General features: G+C 34.0%; 1 protein-coding gene across 2 annotated transcripts in view; it reads right to left on the bottom strand.

Moving 5' to 3' along the window:
• PAPSS1 (3'-phosphoadenosine 5'-phosphosulfate synthase 1) overlaps nt 1-24,188 on the bottom strand; it is a 147,856-nt gene that overhangs the window by 14,681 nt on the left and 108,987 nt on the right. For both annotated transcript variants that reach the window (XM_031943174.1, XM_012552004.3), the window contains 2 exons: nt 22,850-23,118; nt 12,253-12,482 (listed from right to left, as the gene is read on the bottom strand). In XM_031943174.1, coding sequence (XP_031799034.1) covers nt 12,253-12,482; nt 22,850-23,118 — 499 coding nt within the window. The remainder of the gene's footprint in view (nt 1-12,252; nt 12,483-22,849; nt 23,119-24,188) is intronic.

Here is a 24,188-nt window from a genome sequence, read left to right as displayed (position 1 = left end):
ATCACAGATTTATGGCTGGAACAAAACTCTTACATCTAAGTCACCTAATCTAATCCCCTCATTTTATAAAAAAGGAAATTGAGAATGGAAAAGCCAAGTTATTTGCCAAAAGACAACAGTTAATATTATGGTTAGGATTTGAACCCAGGTCTTTTGATTCCACATTCAGAGCTTCAATATTGTCTGGTGGCTACAAACCTTCAATCTAAGACATTTTCTAATTAAACTGATAAAAGGGAGCCAAAAAAAAATTTAAATTTAAGAATATGCAGAACACTACTTATATAATCTGAAGTTTTCCTCTTACATTTTCTCCCCTGCACTTCTTTTAGAATCCATAGAAAGAAATTTGGGAAAGATGGCAAGATAGGATAAGGCAAGAAAAAAACACTAATGGACCCTAGGAGGCTTGCTTTCAACAGTTATTCTAAGAATAGCTTTTCATAGCATTTATTAGGAAATCTCTCATGGCCTCTGAAAAAAGAAGCATAGATATGTCTGGAGGGCGATGTAAAATGGATAATTTTGATCACATAACATTAAAAAGGTTTTGCACAAACAAAACTAAAGCAGCCAAAATCAGAAGGAAAGCAAGAAACTAAGCAGGGAGAGGAAAGGCTACAACAAGTTTCTTTGATAAAGCCATCATTTCTCAAATATACAGGGAACTCAGCCAATTTCATAAAAATATGAACCATTCTCCAGTTGATAAATGGTCAAAGGATATGAATAAGCAGTTTTTAGATAAACAAATCAAAGCTATCAATACAATAATTATATGAAAAATGTTCCAAATAACTATCAATTAGAGAAATACAAATTAAACCAACTCTAAAGGACTACTTCATACCCATCTGATTGCCTAACATGACCGAAAAATAAAATGATAAATGTAGATGTGGAAAAACAGGGATACTAATACACTATTGTGAACTGGTCCAACCATTCCGAAGGACAATTTGGAACTATGTCCAAAAGGTTGTACATACCCAGAAATACAACTACTAGATCTATATCTCAAAGAGATCAAAGGAAAAGGACCTATTTATAGCAAAAATATTTATAGCTTCTTTGTGGGGAGGAAGGGGTGGCAAGAGATTGGAAATCATCTGGGAAATGGATAAACTAGTTGTAACATTGTGATGAAGCAATACTATGCTTTAAGAAATGATAATCAGGATGATTTCAAAAAAAAAAGCTAAGACAGATGAGCTGATGCAAAGTGAAGTGAACAGAACCAAGAGAACATTGTACACACAGCAATATTGTAAGGATGATCAACTATAAAAAATTTAGCTAATTAATATAATGATCCAAGGAAATTCCAAAGGACATATGATAAAAAAAAAATGCTGACTCCAGAGAACTAATGACTTCTGAATTCAAATTGTAGTATATTTTTTCACTTTCTTTATATTTCTTGCTTTTTATTGTTTGCTTTTTTTTTTTTTTTTTTTTTTACAACATGGTTAATATGGAAATGTTTTATGTTATTTCACCTGTATAATTGATATCATGTTGCTTTTCTTCTTAAATGGGGGACAGAAGGGTGGGAAAGAGCATGAGAATTTGAAACAAAAAAAAATTTGGGGAACATTAAAAATAAATTAATTAAAAAAAAAACAAAACACGACTTACTAGCTCTTGTATCAATGTAACAAGTATGTCATGACTGAAGAACATTAATGGGCTGCTCCACAGACTTACAGAATTGTGGGGTCTACTGGGTTTTCTTGCATTTATTCACTAATCACAGGGGGCCTGTGCCTTGACTGGCTCCACAAAGGACAGTGTGCCCTGGCCTCCTGTAAAGTCTTGTAAAGCTTTTTTCATCCCACAGCCATATGCTGCCCTTCTACCCACATGTGCAGTTCTCAGCTGACATCAGCAGAAGCCATGCATAGCAATGGGAATAGGGCAGCAGATGGACTATTACTACAATCAAAGAGGCTAGATCAGAAGGACAAGCTACACACTGAACAGAAAGAAACCACTGGAAATTTCTTCTAATAGAGAAAATGCAACAAAACATTTTGTAAATCAGAAATTATCACCCCAGTGTTGCAGCTTCAATTAATTTTTTAACCCATGCTGGACAGACACACTGAAATATTCCTGCACAAAACAGTGAACCTTGTTGGAGTAATGGACATGATTTTGTCAGTGTATGAAAGTTCTGGGGTGGAAATTCCTTTCACCTGTGCAGAATGACGACATCTTTGTTAACTTAACCTCAAGCATTGTCTGGAATAATGAAGAGCTAAGTGACTAGCTTATGGTTGATCTTATTTAATGAGCTTAAATGATCATATGGTTAGGATATATGTTTCAGGGACAGGACTTGAATCCAGGTCTTCATGAATCCATGATTGACCCTCTACTTGAATCACTTGCTCTTTATATAATGTATACTAAACATTCCAAAGATTTAAAAATAGAGTTCTTCAAAATCTGTTACAAATACAATTATCAAGACCTTTCCTCATAGGCTGTTTATCCTCATGTATGAAAAAGCTTTGCCAAAAGGAGCTAAATATTAGAGAATTTTTTTTAATCTATTAATTTTAGTACCTTCTTTCTCTTTTAATTCTTTCCTATTTATCATGAATCTAACTTGTCTGTACTTATTTGCTTGTTGTCTCTGCCATTAAACCATGAGCTCCTTAAGAATAGACTTGCCTTTTTTTTTAATCCCTCACATTTCACCTAGTAACTGACTTCCAAAAATTAAAAATTCAGATATCACATTAAAATTTCAATTAACTAAAACCTAATTAATCAGGATCCTCAATCAAGACCATATGCTGTCTCCCCTTTCAGTCCCTCTACTACTTATTACATTCTAATTTTATCACACAGATAAAAAGAAAATGAACTCATAAGAGAGATTTAATAAAAACAAAAAGCTTCAAAGTATGCTGCACATTCATTGCAGAATAATCTTAAACCGAGAAAAGAATACTGATGCCCAGAATGTGTAGCAAATTTGCAACAGTTGATAATTCATATAGTTTTATTAATTCTTGACACTTTGGAAATTAACTTCTTTAATAATTAGAACACAAAGCCTTTCCACACATAAGAATAAGCAGTCTATAGATTTAAAGTCTGTAAAAAGTTTTATTAAAGTATCAATTCATCATCTGATAGAACCACTTTGTGAAGTAAATTATATTATTATTATCCCCATTTTATAGATGAAGAAACAGATCGAAAAAAGTTAAATAATGTCCCCTGAATTTGAGTCAGGATTTGAACTTAGCTCTTTTTGAGTCCAGGCCAAGTGCACTATCCACTCTATCCAGTTTAGTATTGAGGTAATGACTGTTACTTAATATATAATCTTTTACCAAGGGTTAAACAAATGACAAACTTGTGAAGGAAGTGAACCGCAATCATACTGACATTCCCACCATAAGCAAAACCAGAGGACACAAAGAAACTGCTCCTGAATGGAAAGTTTGTTTACAGACTCTCCTTGGAAGCAAACAAAGGAGTCGGTTTTGTTTTGTGCCTAAAAGGAACAAGAAAAGCCATTTTATGAGACATTCGGTCATCCTGCCCTGTAGTGCTCATAATGAACGTAAGCAAACAGACCACCATGATAATAACTGCAGTTCATGGACCAACATCTGTTGCAGAATATGAACAAAAAGAGAAAAACTAATGAAAAATTTGACAAGATCCTTCAAATTAAAACAGCTGGATTTGGAATAAGATTACCAGGACTCAAATACTTATTCCATTCTCTAGATAAATTCTAATTCAATCTGGTACATAGTTATTAAACTCCTACTGTTATTGAGGGCATTGTGGTAGGCCCTGAATCCAGAAAAGGCTCTTATTTTTTCCTCATTGCAAATTATTAGACAGGAATTAATCAGCATAAAGGTTGACATACAAAAAGTTTCACAGCTAAATTCTGAGTCGACTAGAAAATTTAATTAGTATGATTTCCTTATTCCTTATAACAAGTAAGTTATAATGGAAGAAACCTAGACTAGAAGTCAGAATCCAAGTTTCTAACTCAAGGTTCATCACCAAGTAGCTGCAAAACCTAGAACTCATGATCAAAAAACTGCTGAAAAGCCAGACTTTTTTAAAAGGAAGAACCCTTTTGTAAGAACCAAAACCTAAAGACCTTGGTCCTCTTCTTGACAATATTTTTATTATCAATGCATGAAATGAAGGTATAAATATAAAATGCTTATCAAAATATGTGGATGGAACAAAGCTGGAAAGACAGCCCACAAATCATAGGATTTAGAGCTAAAAGAAATCTTCCAAATCATTTAAGTCTAATCCCTTCATTTTATAAATGAGAAGTCTGAGGCCCAGAGATGAGCAATTTCACATAGCTAACAAGCAGCAGAAGAGAAATTTGAAATCGGGTCCTCAACTCTAAATCAAAAATTCTTTCTATTTAACTCTCTTGGTTAATATATCCTGGATAGCCAAATAGGGATCTGGAATCATTCAATAAGCTGAAATCAAGGATTGAGACAAATAAAACAAAATTTAATACAGTGCCATCTAATATATCAGAATGGAAGCTTCTTGAGGACATGGCCAATTTTTACTTTTTGTAATTCCCATAGCTTAGCAACAATATCTGCAATACAGCAGGTGCTTAATAAATGCTTGACTGCTTCAATAAAGATGGATGAAAACCTTTACTAAAGTTTTATTCTATAGGCACTTGGTAGTCAAGAAGATCTGAGTTTGATTACTGCCTTAATTGTCTGGCCCTGAGCAAAATAAATTACTTCTCTCTACTTCAGTTTCCTCATCTGCAATCCTCATTTGTCTCACAGTATTATAAGATCAAATGAGACAACATTCATAAAGTGCTATGTAAATCTTAAAGTGCCATATATAAATGTCATTAATTATTGTTGCTGTTTTTAGAATTATGACAATATGTTGTAGTGTTAAGCTCATAGAACTGAGCTAAAGTTAAGGGGAATATAGGTTCAAATACTGCTCCTGATACTCAAGAGCTGTGACCATGAGAAAATCCCTTAATCTCTCTGAATCCCAATTCCTTCAAATATTTGCAGAATCTCCCTCTTAAAGTTCCTGTATTCAATGAAATACAGTGCTTTGCAATATTTAAAGTTTAAAATTTACAATTTTTAAACGTATATGCAAGTTATTATTATCACTGCAGATAAGAAATGATTAGAGTTTTATAAAAGCCAAACCAGCGAAATGAGAACTTTATTAGTCTTAACTAAGCTGGAAAAGTTTCAAGACAAGGGCTAGCAGCCATTGAATACAATTTAATTTAGCAAAAATTAATTAAGTACCTAATGATACACAGGCATTGGGAATATAAATGTTTAAGAGAAAATACACTCCTCACCATGCATACTATAGCATACTTTCAGAATTGGAAGATATATCTCTCCTGTTAGTAAATAATAATTGCTTTTCCCTCCTCAAAAAATGTACTTTGGATTATTTGGATATTTGCTGATTATGCCAAAACAATTCTATCATTAATTTTTTTTTTTTTTAAAAAGAAACATACATTGTCCCAGCTAAATATACACAGGTAAGGATAATACAAGGTAAAGTATGCTGGGGAGCAAAAGTAGGAGAGATACAGACAAAATGCTCCAGAAATATATGGAGAGAAAGGAAACCATTTCAGTTGGTAAAGTTAGTGAAGGTGGGCCATAATCTTGATCAAGGTAGACCTTGATATGTAGGATTCTGAAAGGTAATATTTTGAAGTGAGCAATTACACTGAGATAGGAAACTTGATCTGTCACTGAAGAACCAGATTAGAAGGTAAAGAGACAGGATTGTGGCTAACAAGTTGGCTGATGATGACTGATAACTTTTGAGGGCCACAATAATTCCTAAGGACCATCTATAAAGCTGTGGAATGGCTGCAATTTGCATTACATACAAATTTGCATCACACCAATAAAATTATGGGCCTTATGAAATACTGAAAGATAAATGTTAAGTCTTGTGAATTTTAGTGAATTTCAAATCCAATGAAACATTCAACAATGTGTTGTGGTAGACCAAAAAAGCTAAGAGGCTATTAGAGTGTAAATAATGATAAAAGTAATGTCCACAGTGAAGGCAGTTATGTTGCCTATTATGACGTTAATACCTTGGTCAGATATATAGGGTAATATCCATTTTGAGATGCCACATTTTAAGATGGAAAAATTGGACCATGCCCAGGAAAACAGTAACCAGGATAGTGAGGGGATAAGCATTATCAAAGAACTAAAGTGAATTATTTTGTTGTTGTTTTTTAGAGGGAGAGAGAAGGGAAAATGTGATACACAAGATTATTACAAAAGAGGGATTAGATTCATTGTTCTTGGCTCAAGAAGGTCAAACTAGGACCAAAGGAAAAGCTATAGGAATAAGATTTGGATCAACATAAGGAAAAACCTCCTAACACTTATAAGTGTCCAAGAATGGAATCAACTGCTTTGAGACGGAATGAGGTTGCCCACTTTGGACATCTTCATTTGGAGGATAGATACTCATTTTGGGGAGAATTAATACATCAATTCCACAATTCTAGGCTGTGTGTAATACATATCTCCATTTCTATTTCATTCCTTATTAAAAGTGAAAGTCAGAACAAAAACAAATACCTAAAATATTTGCAAAACTGATTAAGGTCAACAACATTTTTAAGTTTGAAAAATTATAAATGTTTTTGTTTTTTTCAAAGGAAGAAATAAGTATGTCAATCTAGGGAAGTAAACATGCAAATCTTGAGGGTGGATGGCAGACTTCAAAGACAAGAAAATACAAAAAATAAACAGTTTTTATTTTCTCTAATCGTCTTTCCCAATTATATGAATTATATATTAACTGAAAATAAATTTTAATTAATCTCAAATCTATCAGCTTAAATGAAAATTGATCTACATTAATCATTCCATTTTCTAATTTGCATAGATATATCTGCTCATATGAATACTAATTCTATAATACACATATACAATAAGCTACTTTCTATACTTTCTCTTAAATGAAACAAAGCACTGAATTTTCAGTTAGGCCTCAGCATCTTATAACTCTGAATCCAACCCACTGGAACAAGTGAAAAACATGCACACAAGATGAGGGTACTTTCGAAATTCAAGATATCAATAGTTTCCTGTAAACTTTATAATGGAAATATGGTAATTTTACTGTGTTCTAACAATTAAAAAAAAAAAAAAGTCTAGAGTGGCCTAGTATTATTATTTTCTAAAGCAGGGATTATTCTTCAGCTTGCCTTTTTATATCAATCCTTATTCCCGATTCTTCTGTTTCTACTCTGCCTCTGCCAACACTCAGTTGTTAGAGAAACACAAAAGTACTGATGTGACATAAGAGCCATTCATGAAATCTGTCCTAAATAAGCCCTTAGCACTAGAAGCTCAATGATCTTTATATTCATTTCCAGCTGACTGCCTTGCAGATTCTCCTTTGCTCAGAACAAACTTTTGATAACAATTAGGATCTTAAATGACAGGGTGAAAAGGAACCTCAGAAGCTCATCAGTTAAGACAGGCATGGCATTTAATTGAGAATAATAATCTAAACAATGTTTTAGTGGCTTGGATATTCATGAATATTGTTCTGATGTGGCATGTGGGATGGTCTGGAAGACAAAAGGTGTATGGACTGGAGACAAGGAGACATTGGGGGCCTACTACAGTAATCAAGACATGAGTAGTCAAAGGACCAGATTTAGAATGGTAATAGTAGTACTGAGGGAAAAAAATGTAAGAAATAATAAAACTTGGTGACAAGATATATAAGACAAGCCAAAAGGGTTTTACGACTCAATGATTAAAAAAAAAACAGTAATATCAAGTTCTTATGTAACAGATATTGTACTAGAAACAAGTTACATCTAGAAACATTTTCTATTCAAAATGAATTTACATTCTAATTGTGAAGACAAATACATATAAAACTATATTCAAACACTATGCAACACAAATTCAAAGTTAATAAATATACACACACATTCACATAGAAGAGAAAGAATGCATGGTACCATGAAAAGGAAAGTACTAATAATTAGATGGATCAGCAAAGGCATGCATAAGATGGTGTCTAATTCAGAACTTAAAAGAAAGACTCTGTAAGACATAAGTAAATAGAATGGAGACTACATTTCAGGCATAAGGGATAGCCTGCAAAAGCAGAGAGAGAGAGAAAGGAGTATCAGGTTGGAAACACACAGCATGGTTTGCAAGAGAAAGATGAGTTACATTTTGGACAGGTAGGATTTTAGGGTTGACACTTAATAGATCTAAATGAATGTCCAACTCACATTTGGAAACTTTAGCCAAAGCCTGGATAAGAAGTCAGAAAAGAAAAGCTGTTATTTTAAAAATTAAAGTTCTGAGCATGATTAATTTATTAGGCTAGAGGTAATCAATAAATTGGGTCAATGGCCTCTCTTGATAATGAAATAAAGACTTTGAGAAAGGGTTCACCAGTTTTAATACAGTTTTGGGGAGTAGAGATTCAAGTAGATGGGAAAGACAGTGTGAATGGTTACAAGGAGGAGAAATCATGGGAGTGGGAACAAGATGTCTGGCTATTTTAAAGGAATATGCTAGCTAGGGGCTAATAACCACATCTTTTCTCTGACAATTAAAGTTAACTGTTTTATGGGACACATCTACATCTTGCAGACCTTGTTAGAGAACCTGAGTTAGCAACCTCCCTGATGCTATTAGGGAGACAAGATTCTCCTTGCTTGTACAAGGATGGCAAGAATGAACAATATATACCTTTTCGGGATGATAACTCAGAGGGAAAGCTGACTCAATTATAAAATTAATACAACATAAAATCAATCACATTATAGAATTAATACAAAAGAAATTAGAGGTAATATTTATTTTGATATTTTTATAATTTTCACATAGAGGCAAGGGTAGAAAATACAAGAAAATGAGTCCTCCCAAGAAGAATAAAGCATGAATAGAAGAAGACAAGATACTAATCACTGAGTAAAGCTTACATTTGAACATTTAAAAAGACTTTGTGGCTTTCAAAAGAAGGATGTTGTGGCCTAGCATGGCAAAAACTAGGAGGGATGTGGGGGGGGGGGGAGGAGAGAAGCAGAAGAATGCTACTGGTTTAGAAAAATATAATAAAAATCACAAACATTTTCACTAGTCCCCTTTCTTCCTCTCCATTGTGAAAGAATATTTGATATTGGAAAAGAACAAGACAAATGAAAGAGTAACAAAGAACTAGCCCCAGTCTTAGGATGCTGTTACGTTTCTGTGGCAGAACTGACTTGTCCTCTCCCTGATCTCCTTTTGGTATAGAGCCATCTTTTTACTTCATGCATTTCCACAGTGAAAGAATTCATCATCATATGGACAGCCAAGTGGAGATGAGTCTCTCTGTGTTTAGCTGGTTTTGTCCTTGGAAAGAAAAGATAATATCTTTCCAGGGCTATATATATGAAGCCTTTCCAAAACAGTGGGAAAAGTCAGAACTTCAGCTTCAATAGGCCTAGAGACTCCAGAATTCATCTCCATATCACGAAAAGGTCATGAAATAAACCAGCTTAGCATCTATGAAGTGAAAGAACCTCTTGTAGAAGAGTAATAGAAGATAAGGACAAGAGACAAAGAGGATATGAGACTGATAGGATTTACACCATTGGAGGGAGTACCAAAATTAATGAGATCCATCTATGTATTGAAATAAATAACTTTCTAAAAGTTTGGTTTAAGGCTAACTTAATAACAATGTAAAGAACAATAAAATGACAATTTGTTACAAAGTCATCTGGGAAAGCAGGACTCAACAGCCTTCTCTCCACTTTCCTCCTTCATCAGCGGGAAAAAGGATGCTATGGCATTATAAACTATTGTGTCTTATTGTGTGATTTCATGAGAATTATAGAAATGTGAATTCTGTTAAGGACCTATTCTCTCCACAATGTATAAAACAAAGGGAACTACAAATAGGAAAAAATAGCCTTAAAAACTTAATCCTAACTTCTGAAAAGAAGGATTTTTTTCCTTCCTAATATAAGATTTTTTGACAAAAAGAAGCACCTTGAGATCTTATAATTTAAGCCTGTTTTTTCTAATCAGATATTCCCTAATGATAAATATGACTGAATGCATAAAAGCATGTAGGGTTTTCTTTTTTTAAAATACCATCCCACATCATTATAATAAACTAGCCAAATAAAAAACTGCAAAATCATTAATTACTTAAAAGCTGGCATGATATGACTTCCATTAATCAAACAATAGACAACCTCATGTGTGCATAATTAATAACTGTGTTTTTCTAATACTTCAAAGGCTATCTCTTTGCCACAAAATTTTAATCACTTTCCAACACAGTCTCATCAACTAAATTCCATTTAAATACATAAATATAAAAAGTTAAGCAACTAAGAAGGGTTTAAAGCTTCTCAAGTCATAACTTATTAAAATTTAGTAACAAAACAAATTTTTTTTCCAAGAAAATGAGCCACTCATGTAATACAGAATTCATCTTTGGAAAATCTTATGAGAGCTGATGTAATTATTTATCTTTTGAATGATTAAAAGAGAGACTTTTTAAAGCAATATTCGACAGATTTAAGGAAACATGAAAGTTATCAAGGACATTTCTAACACATAAGTCAGCTATTTATATGAATTCTAAGAACTCTGTATGTGAACATAAGAAAACAAAATGAATATAATAAATAGGATTTTGAGGAGGAGAAGGAAAAGGCCAGGTTTCTTTAGGACTCTCTCTTTAATCACCACTCCAACTCAAAGAACAACAGGAAAAAAGAACGTGTAAGAAACTGTGATCTTTGGTTACATAAAGTTAGTTTTTAATTCATTTAATCTAGTTCAGCCTGCTTTCTCTTATGTTACATGAGGATAAGAGCGCCTACTTTGTAAATTTTCCAAGTAATACGTAAATGCTAGCTATAATGAGAACTTAAGAAGTATGTCATTAAAATGACGCAAAACCATCTTTCCCTTATCTCTCTAATAGAAATGACTGTCTTCCTTTTGTGTTTATCCTTAGTATCTCCTCAGTTTGTCATATATAGCAGGCACTTGTTGTTTAGAAAGAAGAAAAACATAAGCAGGTAATATCTGAAGAAGCCTACACTGGGAAAAATTAAAAAAAAATATTCCTAGTTCTTTCTTTTTTTTCTCCAGCTGAAAAGTTATGGCTTTTATTGAGAATTAACAGTCAATCAAACAAATATTTGTTACAAATTCAATTGAGTTTAAGGGCATGAGGAAAAAAAAAATGTTTAAGCAATTTGATTGGGTTTTTTAATCCTGAATTCCCATGTATTCTAAAACTAATCAATCACAAGCATAGATAAGGAAAGAGGAGTTTAGAAAGGAAGGAATATAACCCTTTCTCTCAGTATTCATAGTGGAAGAACTCCTGGTATCCATCCCCACCAATGAGGTCAATCTTTATGTTCCTCATGCAGTTCCTCATCAGTCAAGTGAAATAGGAAGATTTACTCTCAAAAAAAAAAAAAAAAAAAAATTAAGACTAAGAATTTTCCTGTCTACTTAAACCTTCTACCAGCAAATTCACTCTAACAAAAACCACTGGCATACACCAACAAGCTATCAGTTCTCAGCATGGATATTCTCTCTACATCAATCAATATCAATAAATTATTAAGTATCTACTATGTGCCAGGCACTATGTTAAAAGAGGAGTTATAAAAGGAGGCAAAAGACATCCCCTATCCTCTCAAGGAGCTTACAATCTAATTTATACCCAACCAGTCTATGATCCTTCTAAGGTTGTGTGATTTATCCAGGGTCACACAGCTAGTTAATAAGTAACATGATTTGAACCTAGATTTTTCTAGTTCTAAAACCAGAATTCTACTTGCTATACCATCTCATTTCAATAACAGAAGTCAGACACACAAGACAGAAAAGAAATTTTAAAAATTTATAACCTTTCTTACTTTCCAGGCAAAAACTGCCACATGCCTTGGAAAAGGAGTAAACAGATCTTTCTAAGATTCAAGTAATCCACAAATATTTAGTAAGACCCCAACTAACCCTAACACTTATGGATGGGATTCATTCTTGGGCTCTATACTGACTTTAAAGGGGTGACAAATAAAAATAGGAAACCCACAAAAGTCATGACCAGCTGGGTCATGAGAGCATGCTAAAAGCACTGCAAGACTATCATAATAAAGGGCCTACAAAAAATAAAGAAGCAGAATATGTTGATTTTAAAACTTACTGTTGAGAGTCATAATAGTCCATTCGTTTCTTTTTCTTATTGTAAGCAGCTACACGAAAGGGAACGATTTCCAAGGTTATTAAGCCAGGGGCCATTGTTAACACTTTGGCCCCATGGCTTGGCTCATAAAGATCCTTTCCAGTCTCTGGGTGAGGCATGCCAGCAGGATCTCTTCCAACAATGTAAAAATTAGCTCCTGCAACCATTCGTGACCTACAGTGCCATTGGACCTAAAGAACAAAAAAAGTTAAGTTAAATAACCTTATTTCTACTTTATGAATACTCATTGTTCAAAGGGAAATAAACCAAATGAATCCTCCTAAATAATCAATATACAGCAAGATTATCCTTTTTTTTTCCTTTTTTGTTGAGGTAATTGGGGCTTAAGTTTCTAACTCAGTGTTACACTGCTATTAAGTGTTAAGTGTCTGAGATGGGATTTGAACTCAGGGCCTCCTGACTTCAAGCTATATACTGTGACTTCTAGCTGCCCCTAAGATTATTTTTTGAAACTTTAAAAATCTGTGATTTTTTTCAAGGTCCTCCATTAGTGTAGGATACATATAGTCTATGCAGCCTTGGGAACCACATTGCTCCTGAGTGCTTCCCAAATTAAATTTAACTGCAATTGGAAACTATTTAACAAAATTAATAAAAATACAATAAAACACAGATGAATACAATACAAATACAATACAATAAATAAAATATAACAAAAAATACAATAAAACACACACTTTAAAACCAAGTTATTATGCAGTTGCAGATAAGGCCCCATTAATATTCTTGTCTGACCCCACTGATTTGGAAAGCTTAATCCCCTCTTTACAGACACTGTACTAGGTAATTATGAAAGGTGGTTTCTAACTTTTTTGGAACCAAAATTTCCAACTTTTATGCAAGAAAAAGATTTCAGGAAGACTCCTCTCTAACTTCATATATAAATTTAATTTGATCTTGCACTTTTAATCATTTTCAAATAGGCCTCAGTGCTTCCTGATAAACAACAGGAATTAGACTTATGACATTATTAATATATGGAAATTCTGAGTAAGAAAATTCCTTCTCTCAATGCAAGCTGGAATCTTCTCTCAAAGGACAAGTGTACAGAGCTGCTCAAGGTACTGAAAGGTTAAGGAAATTGTTCAAGGTCACACAGGGGCATTACCTGAGCCCAGGTCTTAACTGGCCTCTAGACTGGCTTTATACCCTATACTAGTGATTTTCAGTGATTTTTATTCTATGAACCACTTTCATTTAAAAAAAAAAAAAAAAGTATTGCGAACTCCCAGAGCAATTTAATTAGTAATACTTTTTACAATTATACACTTCTTATAGTGCTATTAAAAAAACTGAATTGGGGCAGCTAGATGGTATAGTGGATAAAGTACCAGCCATGGAGTCAGGAGAAACATTGGTCAAACATTTAATACTACTAGCTATGTGATCCTAGGCAAGTCACTTAACTCCAAGAGCCTTGCCACTCCATTCCACTCCCCCCCCCCCCAAAAAAAATGAATTGAGACTTATCAGTTGAACATCATGAATGATTAAATGGGAACTCATTGCTCCATGTAGCATGTCCTAATGCACAGATTTTGTAACCAGAGTGTTCGACCCTCTGTTGTTCCATAGTTCATTTCTTGCCTGGTTAAGTATTTTATAAGATCAGGCATACCACTAAAATCAGGTATAGTAAGTGTAAAATACATTAAATAAGCCTAAAAAGATTAAAATGAACTTCTTAAACTGTGCCTCTAAGTCTGGATTGAGCCATCAAGTTCTCCCAAAGATAATTAAGGGTATGCCAAGATGCTTGGATCCTGACAATATACTCAAGTTTTCTAAGATGAAAGAAAAATTAAGGGATGCCTAAACTTTGAACAGATTTTCATGATACTCTGACATAACGTGAAAGTTTCTCTCAAAGTGTTTTATTTTTCCTCTTCTCTTTTATATTTTATTAGCCTACAATGAAACTTGAATGCATTTCATTGCCAGAAGGAGAGACTTTTGCAATCACATTCCAGGTTCCCAGTCTAAAGGAAAACATTCATTTTTTTGAAGGGAGAAAAAAAAAGATGACAAGCTGCCTAGGGAAGTAGCTGCCAAAAAACAGTAAAAGCAATTTTTTTAAAAAGTCATGTAAACAACATGTTTTAATCCTAAGTATTAATACAGTACAGATTAGATGACCTACCTAAAACATTTACCCGTTTGGTTATAGCTTTAAGTGAGCCAAAATAGAGAATTAAAGGAGGAAGGAGATTCTCCTAGCTCCTTGTCCTGCTATCCTAGGACACAGAGACTTATTTCTAGGACTGAACGCAAACGTGGAAGAATCTAGATTTTATGTATTTTGTCCATTTTGGTAAAAACATAGAAAATTTGTATAAAGGATTTTGGAGACTAAAACTGCCATATAAATAGAAGGGGAACACTGCTTGTTCAAGTATGTATTTTCCTTCTAGTTCCTCTTCAAGGTGATACCACTCTAGAAAGAACAAAACTGAAGAACATTTTAAACCTCTAAAGTTTAGGAATCTTTTACAGAAACTAATAATTAATGCAAAATAAGGATTATGTACATGCTAATTTCACCCCCCTTTTTTTAATGATTTAATTTCTAACTTCCCCCACTCCCACCCCACCAAGAGAACATTGTATACAGCAACAACAAAACTGATGATCAGTTGTGATGAATTTAGTTCTTTTCAACGAGGTGATTTAAAGCAGTTCAAACAGACTTGTGAAGAGCCATCTGCATCCAGAGAACTATAGAGACTGAATGTAGATCAAAAAACATACTATTTTCATTTTTTTTTTTTTTTTTGGTAATGTTTGTTTCCTTTTTTTCTCATTTTTCTTTTCACTCCTTTTGATCTGATTTTTCTCACGCAGCATAAAAATATGGAAATGTTTATAAGAAATATGCATGGTTTAACCTATGGTGAATTGCTTGCTGTCTGGAGAGGGGTGGAAAAGAGGGAGAAAAAAAAATGGAACCCAAGGTTTTGCAAAGGTGAATGCTGAAAACTATCTTTCTATGTACTTGGAAAAATAAAAATAAAAACCATATTACAAAGTTTAAAAAAAGTTTTCTTTTCAGAATAAAATAAACATTTTCCAAAAATATAGTTGACTACTATTAAGAAACATGGCCAAGTTGATGCACAATGCTTTCAAATCTGTTCTTTTTAAAAAATATGGCCCATTTAAGGTCTTATATTTCTTCATCTTCAAGTCATTACCACACTATATGGTCTCTAAGTCCCTTCCAGATCAAATCTAATATATAATCCTGTACATTTTCCACAGCTACCACAATGACACCTTCTTACTCAATTCAGCAAACATTTAACTCAAGCAGATGAGCTCTTAGGGTGAAAAGCATATAATACATGGAGTCAGTATTGAATAGCAACTGATATTTGACATGAATTGTTGAAATAATTTCCAATTAAGAAGCTTCTTCGTCTTTTCCCTCCTTTACCAAAGCATAGAAATGATTCAAGCTTTTATAGCCAATACTTTGTCTAAACATTTATCTATGTTTATTATTTGATTCTGTTAATAAATCATATGGCCAATAACAATGATATTTGTTTAAGCCTCTAAGTTCAGAGTCTGAGATAGACAGCTTATGGGAAAAGAGAAATCAGGCATGGTTTTGCAATGTTATGTTCTCCCAAGAGACACTAATTCTTCTTATCCAGAATGTAGACGCTATGGCAGAACATATTTGAACCTTGTTATAAATAAGGAAGCAAACCAGTGTAAAGTGAGGAGTAAAAAGTTATACCATTGTTCCCTGAGGTCATCTAAGAGATATTAGTCATACCCCATATCATCTACCCATAACCCCATATATCTCTATATGCAGATTTGGGAATCATCTGCAAAGAGATAATCACTGAATCAATGGGAATTGATTAAAATTACTTAAGAGGCATGGTGGAGCATTCCTATAGTCCCTGCTACTGAGGAAGATGGTAGATCACTTGAGTCCAGGAGTTTTGAGACGCAAGTAAGCTAAAGTGACCAAGAGCCTTTACTAAGACCAATTACCAGCATGGTAAGCTACCTGAACAAAGACCATCAGGCTATTTAAAGGGAGGGAAATCAGTCAGATCTGAAAAACAGGGCAGGTTAAAGTTTCTATGCTTGATCAATACTGAGATCAAGCCTGCATGTCTAGCCTGTGCAAGATAGGGAAACCTAGTCTTAGTAGAAAAAGAAAAACAAAGATTCTCTGTACTCTCCAACTACTTACATGTTCTGGTCTCCCAAAGTCTAAAAACAAACAAAACTTTTCTTTTACCTCTTCTGTTCAATTAATTAATAGGTCTCCTTTCCTTCACTACCAAATTTCATAGAAAAAAATATCCCTGAGTTCCATTATTTTTTCTCAACTATTCTGGTGATTATGTTCTCCCAAGAGCCTCCTAAGTGCCAACCCAATAATTTTTTATTTAAACTTCATCCTCTTTGATGTCTTTTAAGATTATTGATTAATTCTATCTACTAGTTTGGAGGCTTTCCACCTTTCTGTGTGTTGTGGACCCTGGTGAAGCCTATGTACTCCTTTGTAGAATAATGTTTTATGTAAAGTAAAGCATACAATCAAATATAATGAAACATAGTTATAAGAATATTTTAAAAATAAGTTCATGTTCTCAAAGTGAAAAACCTTGATTAGATAACTTTATTTTATATTGGCTTTAAAGATGCTACTCTTTAAACTCTCTTAACAGCTTCCTCTCTATTTCCTCATCCTTTTCTTGACTCCTTAATGTATGTTCCTCAAGAGCTTGTCCTCAGGTCTTTACAATCTGTCCCTAGGCATTTCCATTTAATCCCTTAGCTTCAAAAGTGACAAATAAAGTTTATGTTTAAGAATCTATTACAAATACTTACCATACCAACTCCTTAAAGGCATTCAAAAATATCTTGATGTTTCTGAATCCAGGCTATTTATTTTAGTGCTAACAACCAACAAAAATGTGGTATGTAGTCTTGTGAACACTACAATTTCAATGAGATTCTGAATATTTTCAGTTTTGAACTAAGAAAATATTTAAGACAAAGGAAATCAAAAACATATTTACACAACTCTTCAAAGAGAATTCATTACAAGACTTAAGATTCAAGAGTCTATGACTAAGAATTCAGTTCAGATCAAACCTCTCAAGATATTAAAAGAATTTCCCTGAAGCCATAGCCATAGCTAGATAAAACTAATAGAGGTCCCTATACAAGTGCACTCTGGAGGTTTGAAATGAACTATAACAAGAGGATGCATACATATCATGACAACCTTTTAAGAATGAATGGAAAGAGAAGTAGATTTAAGATCAGAGGTCATTAAGGGCACATCATGTCTCTGCTACATGCCACCTTGTATAACATTGGACTCTCTGGGCTTCATTTTCCTTATTGGTGTAATGAGGTAGATGAATCACATCACCTCCAAGGTCCCTTACAGCTCTAAATATTCAGGCCTACTACAGACTGTACAAATATTTTGAGGCAGTTATGTGGCATGGTGCTAGATGTTTAGAAGGTCTGAGTTCAAATCTGACCTCATACAATTTACTAGTATGTGACATTTGTCAAATCAACTTGTCTGCCTCAGTTTCCTCATCTGCAAAATAAAGCTAAATAGCACCTACCTTCCGGGGTTATTGTGAGAATCTAGGGACCTAATATTTGTTAAGCACTTAAAAATTTTATATAAATATATATATAAAAGCAATATTTTCCCACACTTAATTTTTTTAAAGGGTATCTACCAACTATGTGATAATCCCATTTGTCAAATATAATTGATGATAATTACATCCCATATACCTGTTAACTTACTTTTAGAACATTTGTGTATAAATATGCATCAGCCTCAGCTCAAAAATAACTAATAATCTATCTGGGTTAGTGGGTTTTCAGAAACATTGGCAGTTCTGATCCTGAAGAACAAATATCCCCATCTTAACTCAATCTCTAACAATTAAGCTTGCTAAAATTCAAAATGTAATTGACATCATTAAAGAATTATTTTATTTAGATTCTATAGTATTTTTTTTTTGGGGGGGGGGAGGTTTGTGCATATAACTTCATTAGTGGGAAAGGGATCAACAGCAAAGAAATTCCCTTTACTAATAACAACTCTTAGACATTTTGTTTCAGATTGTTATTACTGGGGGCACATTAAGTGACTTGCCCAGAATTCCATATGTCAGAGGTTGAACTTGTACCTAGCTCTTCAAGACATGTGAAGAGTCATGGCTGCTTCTCTTTATGCTTTAAATTTGTAATTAGGAAATAAAATAGGATATTTTAAAAAATTTACATACATTTACGATCCCAATTACATACCCAAGCACCACATGTTTTACTGAGAAATGAGCTAGTTTTTCTAGAGCTATTTACAAAGGTACCAGATGGAATTTCTGGCATAGCTGGTAAAGCTCCATTTTAAAAAAAATACACACAAATGCATGTACCTCTTTCCTGTTAGAAAAGTACAAAAAAGGCTGGGCAGGAGGAGAGAAAACTAAACAAGAATCTAAGAAACATGCCCATTAAATCTTTACAGACTAGAAAACCATGAACATCCTGTTGATAACTAAACAGGCTTAACAGCTGTTTGCTGTTCTGTAAATCATTTGTGCTACAGAAATAAATCTGGTACCAATGTCTTCTAAATGATCTACAGAAAATGATTAAAGGAAGAGTCCTTGTTGGGAGATTTTTATTAGCTGGCAAAAAAACATTATTGGCAGTCTTCTTCCTGATGTCACTGGAAAAGCTGCATAAATTAAATAGTTGTTTTTTATTTTACAAAAGAAACCCTTCACTTAAAGCTGTGCAAAAGATGGACTTGAAACACACACATAAAAGAGACACCTTTGGAGAAAAGGATTGGCTATCACTAACAAGCTTTTCATTTTAGTGATACATGCTTCTCAAACTTCTCAAAAACTTTGAATATAAACAAGTGGCTAGAAAATTACTACCCAACTTCAAGCAATAACAAAATTCATTTAATCATCAGCCCCATTTTCCACTAAAATATGTACACACAATGGCATCCACACTTTTTAAAAAAAATATTTTTATATTCCCCCCCCCAAAAAATTAAGTCATTCTATTAATTTAACAGGTTTTTATTTGTCTGTTTTTTGTTTTTTTTACATAAGTCTAAATCTACAAATTAAGAAGCAAGAAAAAGCTTTTGAAAATGGACACTAGAGTGGGCATTCTTTAAAAGAAAACATACCTCCTTTCTCCTGTTCTCCAATAGGTACTCTTCTAGAGAAAAAAGGAGCCAAGAGATGAAACTGTGGGAAAGTAGAAATAATCATAGAATTGAAGTGCTAGGATCTGGATTCATCTTTGTTTTTTAACTGGCTGTATAACTGGAAAATCACCAGGTCCCAGCTTCTCACTCTGGATAATGAGAAGAATTGACTCTAGGATCCTTCCCAATTCCAAGTTCATAATCCTATGAAGTTATTTCTTTGTAGCTAGGTACTCTGTGCATTCCTTTGGCTTTTTACTACTTCTCAATCCTCTTTATGTAATAAGAAAGAAACCAAAGGGGAAAAACTTCTAGGGAGAAGGTTTGTGAGATACCTTCTAGTTCCAGGAAAATATAGAGACAGAGCAAGAATGGGCTAGGATATCTATTCTGACCTGTCATTTCCCAAGGGTTAGATCACCCCTTAAAGGATTCTGAATTGGTTGGAACAGAATTAAAACCTTTACTCTCAGGCTTAAAACTTCCAGGATTACTCCGGAAATCATTTTTTTTGTAAGGATCCCCAAATCAGCCCAATTTTGAGGTGGCTGATTAACAAATTCCTTTGTGAAGATGCAGTTACATGCCAGAAAGGTTAAGAACCTTAGGCATCAATCGTTTTAATCACTTCAACACCTTCTTAAGAGAAGTATCAACAAATAAGAAATTAGTGAAGATTATTTCTGGCTTTTTTAGTATGTTGTTACAAAGGGAGAAGTAGGATAAAAACCGCAAAGGAAAGTGAAATGAAAAAAAGGAAGAGAAGATATGTGTAGGACAAACTACTATTCTCATGCTTTTTCCTTAAGTTATTCTCACTACTTCTCCACTTCTACTTTTTTTTTTTTTTAATTTAATAGCCTTTTATTTACAGGATATATGCATGGGTAACTTTACAGCATTAACAATTGCCAAACCTCTTGTTCCATTTTTTCCCTCTTACCCCCCACCCCCTCCCCCAGATGGCAGGATGACCAGTAAATGTTAAGTACATTAAAATATAAATTAGATACACAATAAGTATACGTGATCAAAACGTTATTTTGCTGTACAAAAAGAATCAGACTCTGAAATATTGTACAATTAGCTTGTGAAGGAAATCAAAAATGCAGGTGTGCATAAATATAGGGATTGGGAATTCAATGTAATGGTTTTTAGTCATCTCTCAGAGTTCTTTCTCTGGGCGTAGCTGGTTCAGTTCCTTACTGCTCCATTGGAAATGATTTGGTTGATCTCGTTGCTGTCTACTTCTACTTTTTATAGAGGATTTTGAGATTCCTTATTCCCCAATCTATCCTTCAAAGACTGAGACTTCACCAAATGGTATTAACAAAAAATAATAATGAAAAGCAAATATTTTAATTATTTTCCTACTTCAACTGATCATCAGACTTATGTGTTTGGATATTTCATTCAATAGTGAAAACTGCAAATCCATCCATGCATGCCTTCTCGTCCTACAGATTCTCAACTACATCCTATGCCACAGACACTCAGGTTTCCTCCAGGTCTTTCTACGTGACCGGAACCAGGGCACCATTCAGACTGTTTTATCTGCTACACAATTGGCATATCCCCTTTTCTATTCATATATTCTTTTAAGGATGTCATTTGTGTCACTTCTGGGATACAGGGAAATAGGTCACCATGGGAAATAGGACAAAAATTATTCTTCCACATCACCTTTTGAGTCATTCACAAATTTGATTCTTTAATGAAAAGTTGTCAAGTATGTAGCCAGCAACAATCCTGAATGCTATTCAAATGTTAACTGGGAAAGATTTAACAAAATAAAAATATAATAAAATATAGATAACATTACATTTCAAAACTAAATCAATATGTAGCCTACAAAGATCTTTATATATGATTTAGTGGCCCACATTTCTATTTGAATTTGACATTACTGCTTTAGAGTAAAGTTTCTTAAACTGTGGATTGCAATAACAATTCAATACAAATTGAATGTATGAATTGCAAAATTATGATTTATATTCAATAAATGTTTGATTTGTATGCCTATATAAATGAAATCATATAAGAAATTTCTCAGGTAAAAGAAATTGTTTAAGAAGCCCTGTTTTAGAGAACTGTGCAGTTTTAAGGTTCACAAACATACAGAATTACTAGGAAGCAGCTTAGGACTGTTAATAACACTAAACAATTTTTCAAGTGCTACTTAAGTCTCCTTCTATTCACTGTCTATCTGCATTGTTTGTCCTACGTAAATGTAATGATATACTTATTCAATGCTCTAACCATTCACCACAGAGTTTAAAACAACAGGCATTTTTCATCCACTTAAATTTTCCTGTGAAGTCTTTATATCCCCTATTTTGTGCTTCATTTAATGCTGACCATCTTATACTCCAAATTATAAAAGTAATTTATATAAACTTAGCAGATACATGAGACATTCTTAGATGGAGGAAAATCTCTAGAGCTGTATTTCACTGTACTGATCACTGATTAAAATATCAAAGGATTGCATCCATCAGTCAACTGTAAGTGTGAAGACATGGTCTGCTATAGAGAATCCTTTGTAAAGAAAGCACAGTCCTGAGACTGCCTGGAAAAAAAAAGCAAGAAATGCAACTTTCTCGGGGGGGGGATTCTAACTCAGGTACAGTGAATCACAAGCAGCTGAAAATAAGACAATTTACTAAACATGTACTGGGTGATTTCCAAGGCAAAAACAATCCATAAGGAGATTTTTTTAAGACCTACTAAATAAAAGAAGCCCCAAAAGAGGGTCTATGGGGTCAGAAGAACCTCCTTATCAATCCACAGAATACACCCTGCATACTTCTTACTCAAGGAACCCACAAACAGGTCAAGAATTGGGCCTATGTAAAAGTTCAACGGACTCAAAAAGCAGAAAATAACAGGTCTACATATTGGACCAAAGCTACTACAAATGACTTTTCCTTTTCCTTTTCAAGCTCCAAAACCTGTTTCCAATTTCCCTATTTTTGCTTGTCAAATGCATTAGTTTATCATTCTCAAACTCTCTACAAGTGCTGTTGACAACCCAAAAAGCCAAGAGACCAGTTTCCCAATTCCTCTTATGGAGCTGATTTTTCAAAGAAATAACAGATACATGGAATTCTGGGAATAGGAGAGAAGGAAAAGAAGAAATTCTCATTATGGGAGTACTTCTTGCTCATGTCTCCTTTAGTAATCCTGTAACTACTAGCTACAGATCTAGAGAATAAACAGGAAGTATGTTCAAAGATAAAAACAAGATATTACTAGAATTAGCTTTTAGGCTGCATATTGCAAATTCTTGAAAATGTCTACCTCAGTTGGTCCGGCATACATCATGGGTGATGGAAAGATGGCCACCACTGTGTTTTCAGGATTCAAGATTCCCTCTTCCAACACTGCTGCGTGCTGTTTCATCCGCCACATCAAAGGAACATCATCATCTTTAGTCCAGCCACCAAGAGGATGTAGAAGGAGAACTGGGCGCCGGTATCCCCTTTCCAAAAGCTGTCTATGAGTGTCCTGCATTAGCAGAGCATGTCCATTGTGTACTGGGTTGCGTAATTGAAATGCAAAGACAGCATCTGAGAAGATAATTTCCAGCATTAAAAAACATAAGCTTAGTCATGGATTACAACTTGAAGAAAAATAATACATCTTAAGCTCAAGATTTGGTTCAGTAGATGATTTAAGAATTAGTCAAAAAGTACGCATGCTTAGAACCCCAGTACATTAAATGTAAACCAGCTTGGGAGAGAGGAAGGAAACTGACTTTGTCATTGGTCAAAAAGCTATGCAGTAATTCTTAAAATAAATATTAAATCTAGTAATTGTCTAGAACATTTAGAAATGTATTTTCAGACTCAATCACCTATGACTCTGCCTAGCTTAGTTGTAGTTGATTGAGCCCATGAATCATTTCACATAAATAAATAGCAAACCTTTGTAACCCGGGAGGGAGGGAAGGAAAGGGGGTTGTATTTTCATTATGTAAATATTGTCAATGGCTAAACATTTATAATATATAGATACATTCCACAATCAAGGGGACCACTTGAGTAAATTATTTATCTAACCTTCCTTCTGACTTTTTGCTTAGTTTTCATCTCTGGCCATGGCTCTTTAAATCAGTCTAAAGGCTTAACCCACTCTAATACCTACCTTCCAGGATAAATCCTCCCATGGAACCCATAGCATTGATCTTTAGGGAACCAGGGAACTTGAACTGTTGGTTCAACAATAACTTGCATATTTTTATCTCCATTATTCTATTTGCTTGCTTGGCTTGTCTTGGCTCAATCCTGACACTAGTTTCAAATTTTGGAGTCTACCTTAACTAAATATTTACTGGTACTGACCCTATTCTGACCTTGTACGCAAAATGCAGATCTGAAGCAATTCAAAGTTTCTAATTCTATGTTTCCTGGTTCTGAGTCTGGCTATTTAGGCCTGAGGTGAGAGGGGCAGTCTAAGTGCTATAAGAACACTGGACTGGGAATTAGAGACCTGGGTTCTTATCCTAGCTCTGCTATTTACTACCTGTGAAACTTTAGGCAAATTCCTTTGTTTTTCTTAGTTTCCTCAACTGGCCATTGAGGAAGCTTAATAATGTTCTCAAACGTCACTTTCAACCCTAAATCCAAGGTTCTCTCTG

The sequence above is a fragment of the Sarcophilus harrisii genome, chromosome 6 (genome assembly GCF_902635505.1).
Source record: "Sarcophilus harrisii chromosome 6, mSarHar1.11, whole genome shotgun sequence".
Lineage (NCBI taxonomy): Eukaryota > Metazoa > Chordata > Mammalia > Dasyuromorphia > Dasyuridae > Sarcophilus > Sarcophilus harrisii.
The sequence above is the reverse complement of the archived record's forward strand: the minus strand, read 5'-3'. Positions and strand labels throughout refer to the sequence as shown.